General features: G+C 46.0%; 1 protein-coding gene across 1 annotated transcript; it reads left to right on the top strand.

Moving 5' to 3' along the window:
* The first annotated feature begins 2,582 nt into the window (after nt 1–2,582).
* LOC148207752 (uncharacterized) lies at nt 2,583–3,649 on the top strand. Its single transcript, XM_088118304.1, has 3 exons — nt 2,583–2,811; nt 2,899–3,152; nt 3,290–3,649. Exons 1-3 carry the CDS (start codon nt 2,583–2,585, stop codon nt 3,647–3,649), a joined length of 843 nt encoding a protein of 280 aa, XP_087974430.1.
* The last annotated feature ends 2,877 nt before the right edge of the window (nt 3,650–6,526 follow it).

The following is a 6,526-nucleotide window of genomic DNA, read 5'->3' as shown; positions in this document are numbered from 1 at the left end:
CGAATTGAAGTTATGACAGATTTTTACCGAAACGCATATTTTATCTATTTTTGCCCTAATTCTTGGCGAGCTATAAAAGGATTAATAAGAGAGAAGCCCAAAGGGGAATGAATCGAAAAATGGGAGAAAACTATAGGGAGAAAATAGGAGAAAATCAAGGAAGAATTAGAAGAAGAATATTATTACTTTGGAAAAATAACCCAACAAGGAACAAGACGAAGACAAGATAGCTTGGAGGAAGACTTGTACCCACGTACGAGATATTTCAAAGAGTACGTCTACTATTTTCTTTCGTTCTTCTTTCCCATTCGTCATATACATGGACTGTAACTTCTTTCTCTTACCCTTTGATTTTATAATGAATATGAGCTAACCCATTTATGGTGATTATGAACATTTACTTGTAAAAATCGATCTTTAATCATTGAAGTTGTTGAGGGTGAAAACCAAACAGGATGCATGTCAGCCACAGAGAGGTGTGAGACCACAAACGATTACACACTGTAAACTGTGACGACAGGGAGAAACGCGCCACTGCTCCCGTATACGGGGAGCACGTCGAGCCTTGTTGCCTGCCAATGACAGGTGGTAGATCGCAGTCCTGCAGGTGGAGGTGCGATCAACCAATTGTCGGGGGCGTACACCCCCGCCAGGCGTCGTACAGTACGGAACGTCCCTACCATCTCAATTGTCGTCCTTCCTGGTCGGCCATCTAATATTATAAAAGTGATGGGCCCCCACCTTCACGAAGTAAGTGAAAAACCTGTCACTTATACCTAAGGTGTCTTTTCCTATTTTTACTCTGATTATTAACATGAGCGTCATAGTGCATTAGGCAGGACACTACATCGACGTCGAGTTTTCAGATTGCAAACTCGTTGGTTCTCTGGCGAAGTCACTCATTCGAAGGACACGTGGACCTCTCCACAATTCGCCATCAACAGTTTGTGCCGTCTATGGTAACGGCGTTTTCAAGCCGGACGAAAACTAGTCTCCGCACTAAGACACTTCCTGAATGACTTCCGACAAAGAATCGTCTCATGAATAGTCCATCGACGAAGAACGTCGGCATGACAAGTCGATTGACAAGGCCACCTCAACTCCTCCTGTCCCTCAAAAGGCCAGGGGAGCCCGGGATGCTGTTAATTGCCTTTGTCCTTTGGGCCACCTCGGCAAACGGAAGGTGGGGCAACCCTACCATAAAAGCTTCAGGTTTTGAAGCGAAATGTGGGCTGCCAACACCCACATGACCTCCCAAATTGGAAGGTTAATTGATGGATCAGTGGATCCCATAGATCAGGCCACCTCCTATCACGATGCAATGAGGCAGACTGGATATAATGAAGCTGAGTAGTGTCGGGGCTTCTAAAAAACCCTCGTATGCCCTGCCTAGCAATGGTTCCAAAACCAGCCTCGGTACTCAATTGCGAGCTATTAGGACTTGGCCTGCAAATTCGTGAACCAGTTCCATTACTCGTGCATCGATTGACGGACAGAGACCCACCTTATATCCGTCAAGTAGAAGCTCGATGAAGATCTTAAGGCATACGTTGCTCGTTTCACCATCAAACGACTGCGTGTGCCTAATTACCAAGAAAGCATAGCCCTCTAGGCACTCTCCAAGGGAATCAAAGACATTAGACTTGTTCGTTCTTTGGAAGAGTTCTCACCCGAGTCCATGGCTGACCTAATGGCTCGGATCCAGCGACACATAGCTAGGGAAGAGTTGCTCGAGGTCCAATTTTTAAGCAAAAAAACACAGAGTCGTCCTGAAAAGATAAAGACAAGTCGTCCGACCGATCCGTGTTAGCCAATAAGGGATCCCATCCATCCCGCACTAAGTCTAAAGCAGACCGACATTCCGATGCACCAAATACTTGCTTGGATGACGGAACACCCATTATCAGCCTGCTTCACTGGCCAGAACGAACTAAGGGCAACTCCTCCAAGAGTGACAAAATCAAATACTATAAGTTCCACCAGTACCATCGACACGATACCACCGACTATCGTGACCTGAAATATCAGGTCAAGTCCCTAGTCCAGATAGGGTAACTAAAGGAGTTTTTCGGTGAGAGTTCGTTCTACGTTAACCCGTCGTACTAGGAAGTACAATGGCAACCGTAATCAATAAAAACAAAAGTTTCCTAAGAAGGACAAATGGCCTCAAGCCATTCTAATCATTTGTGGGGGCCCACGGGAGGCTATTCTAAGAACAAGCTGAAAGCCTTAGCCAGTCAGGCCTGGAATGACCCAGCGACTCGAGAAGTCCTCACCGCGAGAGTGGCAGAGCCAGAACTGCCCACTTCGAGGAGGGAGAAGCCAGCATTCAACTTAAACCACACAACCATGTGCTCGTGCTCGTGGCGGACATTAATCACGTGCCCACACACCAGATGTTGGTAGATGGTGCAAGCTCGACCAACGTCTTCGTATTGGAGGTGCTACAAACCCTCAAGTGGGACTCTACCAAGCTAAAGAGGTGCCCTCCCAACTGGTCTACATCTCAGGCGACAACGTCTACCCCAGAGGTAGCATCGAACTGCCGCTAGCCGTAGGAAAGGGAAAAGGAGGCTATCACTATGGTCGAAGAGTTCATAGTGGTTGAGGGTCCCTCGGCATACAACGCCATCTTGGGTAGGACTGCCACACAAAAGTTCAAGGTCATCCCATCTACCTACCACCAGGTGATAAAGTTCCGCACCCCAAACGGGATGAGGTATGTTGTTGGACAACAACAAGCCTCGCGGGAATGCTACGCGATGGCCATGAAGGAGCCCAAGGTTGTGTGTACAATCAGAGCTAAGCCAGGCGAGCCACGTCCAACCGCCTTAGGCGAATCCACCAGCACCGACCAATAAGGTAAGTAGCCGGCTGACCCAAGTGTTGCGGTGGCAGAGGAGGCGCCAGGAGTAAACACCGATGAGCGGGAAAAGAGCATCCCATCGGCCGAGGAGCTGGAATCAGTCCCCATCCTGGGACCCGTAAAAACCACCAATGTGGGGGTAGGGTTACTCAGCAACCGAAAGGAGCCCCTTGTCGGGCTTCTCAAAAGGAATGTCTTTGTCTTCGCCTGGTCCCACAAGGAAATGCCCAGGATTGACCCTGCCATTACCATACACTGGCTGAGCGTCGATCCCGAGGCTAAACCGGTCAAATAGAAGAAAAGAGCCATGGATGTCACTCTGAACGCCGCCACAGCGGAAAAGGTCAACAAGTTACTCAAATCTGGCTTCGTCCGAGAAGTTTAGTACTGGGACTGGTTGTCCAACGTGGTATTGGTCAAAAGGCCAATGGAAAGAGGCGGATATGCGTCAACTTTTCTAACCTAAACAAGGCCTACCCAAAGGACAACTTCCCCTTGCCACAGATCGACCAACTAGTGGACGCCACCGTTGGACACAAGCTTCTGACGTTTATGGACGCATATTCCGGGTTCAACCAGATCAAGATACGTTCTGCAGACCAAGAACACACGTCATTCGTTACCGAACAAGGTTTGTTCTGCTACAAGGTCATGTCATTTGGGCTAAAGAATGCAGGGGTGACCAACCAGAGGATGGTGACTAAGATGTTCACCTCTCAAATCAGGAAGAGCATGGAATTCTATGTAAACGACATGCTCGTCAAGAGCCGTACTGCCAAGTAGTACGAGGAGGACTTGTCTGAAGCCTTCTAGGTCATGCGCATTCACGGAGAGAAGATCAACTCGGCAAAATGCGCCTTCAGGGTTAAATCCGGTATGATGTGATCATAAATGGCTCAAAGCTCCAAGAACCAACCTACATCAACAAAGAGGATGAACTAGAAGAAAGACCTACAAAACGAAGAAGACTTCATTGGACAGACCAACAAATTTTGTCAACCTTGAATGCCAATGAACAACCAACGAAGGTCAATACATATGCTTAAGAATTCTATTAGTAACATATGCTCAAGAATTCTACCTTGACTTTGAACCAAAGAGAAAAGTTCTTTCCAAGTGCTAGCAATAATGCACGATGATGACTACAAGATAGCACTTCAAGACGATTATAGTGTGGAATGTTCTAATTTGTCACTAATTAGGTTACTTTCTTTTGTAAGTGACATTATTGATTCAAGAGGAATCCTTTTCAAGAAGGAGGAGATAATGTAATCATATATTGTCCTCAAGTCCTTGGAATCAAGTCAAGCCAAGAGGAGACCTCGACCGCACGCAAAATGCCCATAACACGCACGCCTACGCCACCAACTACGGGCTAACCTCACAAGACGCTGCCCCGTGCGCGCCTGACAGCATCCAGCGCGCGCCCGCCTACACCCGTGCCCCCACCTACCGACAGCGTCCACACGTGTCCTTGTCCTGCCAGCGCCCGCGTGTTCCTGTCGTGCTAACCTCACAAAAGGCCAGCGGCCCCGCCAGCATGTGCATCCACCTGATGCCAACTGCCAACACCCTAGCGCACACGCCAACCACCCACTTGCAGTGCTAACATCGCTAGCGTGCACCCTTGCCACGCTAACCTTACAGCGCCACACCCATGCACCAACCTTTGTGTGCCCCGCCTTCCCATGCGCGCCCCACCTGTCGTTCACGCCTGCACGACCACCAACAATCCAGTGCGCACCCACCTGCTTCATGCACACCTATGCGATGCCACCCGCACACCCGCTTGCCATGCCAGTGCCCCTGCGCACCTCGCCTGCTCTACCCAGCCATCCCCTACCGTTACACCATGCTAGCACCGCCTACGCTCGCGCGCACCTTTCCAGTGCTAGCTTCCTTGCGCGTGCACCACATCCCCATGGACACCTCCACCATTTGATGTTGCCACCCCCACGGGTGCCCCCAACTTGCCTTGCCACCCACTCCATCACACTTAAGGAAAAGATTCTCTTCTTATTTCCTTTATTTCTTTTGTGGGATCTGTTTTTGATTTATTTTTGATTTATTTATGAATTTTAATTTCAACTTTACACAAGTTTAGGACATTTTATAAATTTATAAATTTTTATTTTCTTTTTAATTTGGTTAATTTCCTTTAAAGGCCATGGGCCTTAGGCTATATATAGGCGTGTATCCCTTCATTGTTGAGACATCTTAGAATCTAAGATGTTTTGATTAATAGAATTGAGTGTTCTCTGATTGTCGTGTGCAAACCCCCCCTTCGAATTTCGAATCCCTTTGTGTGGTTGAACTTAGTCTTTTGTATTTGACCCCTCGGAGCATGCTTGTTTGACTCGTCATCAAACTCATGGAGTATTTCCAGCCTCGAGCATAGTGAGTAAGTTGTCTGCTTAAGGTAGTGATTGCAAAGGTAATCCCTCTAACCCTTACTATTTTGGGTTGAACCAACTCTACGATTGGATTCAAGTGGCTTGTGGCTCGAGTAGCTCAATACGCTTGGGTTGTCGCGTATCATTTGGTATCAGTGCTTAGGCTCTAGACCAGGATATATGTTTATTTTCCGTCTTTAAATTTCTTGTCATTGTCTTTACATTTCTTTATTCGAAAATCTCATAAAAAGTTCCATTGTTCTTATCTTCCGCTTGGCATTCGATTTGTCATTCTTGCAAAGAATTTTTTTATTTAAAAACTTGCTTTAAAGTAATCAAAACTTGTTTGTTTGTGTTCTGCACCTCAAAGGCTTTCCAACAAACCAAGTTTTACTTTAAACCGAGCCCCATAGCCAAAGTTATCTATTTTTTTTCGAACCCCAGATTTTTAGAGAAACCTGTAGAGAGATGGGATGAACCTTTCTTGTTTAAATTGAGACCTGACAATATTATTTTTAGGTGTGTTGCTGAGCATGAACAGAAGCAGATTCTAGAGGCGTGCCACAAATCACCATATAGTGGACATTTCGCTGGACGTAAATCTGCAATGAAGATCCTCCAAAGTGGTTTCTTTTGGCCGTCCCTATTCTGAGATGCTCATATATTCGCTCAAAGTTTTGACTGGTGTCAGAGATTAGGTAACTTGACACGGAAACATGAGATGCCCTTAAACCCAATATTGGAAGTTAAACTTTTCGATGCTTGGGGCATTGACTTCATGGGTCCGGTCCCGCCTTCATTCAGTAAGAATTACATTCTCTTGGTTGTTGACTATGTTTTAAAATGGGTTGAGGATTTGGCCACCCCTACTCAAGGTAGTTTCTCTCTTCTTGCAAAAGTTTATTTTCACTAGATATGGTACACCTAGATGGTTAATTAGTGACGAGGGCATGCACTTTTTAAATAGAGCAGTGAGTAACCTGTTAAAAAAGTATAACATACATCATAAGATTGCTACTATCTGTCACCCTCAAACTAATGGATTAGTAGACATATCCAATAGGGCAGTAAGGTCGATTTTAGAGAAGTCTGTGAATGTGAATAGGAAGGACTAGGCTATTAAACTTGACGATGCTTTGTAGGCTTATAGAACTGCTTATAAAACTCTGTTAGGCATGTCCCCTTATCGCATTGTTTTTGGTAAAGCATGCCATCTTCTGCTAGAATTAGAACATAAATTATTTTAGGATATGCGGAAACTAAATTT

The sequence above is a fragment of the Momordica charantia genome, unplaced genomic scaffold (assembly GCF_013281855.1).
Source record: "Momordica charantia cultivar OHB3-1 unplaced genomic scaffold, Mcharantia_2.0 BLBB01000092.1, whole genome shotgun sequence".
NCBI lineage: Eukaryota > Viridiplantae > Streptophyta > Magnoliopsida > Cucurbitales > Cucurbitaceae > Momordica > Momordica charantia.
The sequence above is the reverse complement of the archived record's forward strand: the minus strand, read 5'-3'. Positions and strand labels throughout refer to the sequence as shown.

What these genes read in the sequence shown, in the direction of transcription:
- LOC148207752 (XM_088118304.1), top strand. Translation starts at nt 2,583, where the DNA reads ATGGTCGAAGAGTTCATAGTGGTTGAGGGTCCCTCGGCATACAACGCC. An exon ending in TACAATCAGAGCTAAGCCAG is followed by an intron (nt 2,812 to 2,898) that starts GCGAGCCACGTC and finishes TTGCGGTGGCAG; the next exon opens with AGGAGGCGCCAGGAGTAAAC. An exon ending in TCGATCCCGAGGCTAAACCG is followed by an intron (nt 3,153 to 3,289) that starts GTCAAATAGAAG and finishes ATTGGTCAAAAG; the next exon opens with GCCAATGGAAAGAGGCGGAT.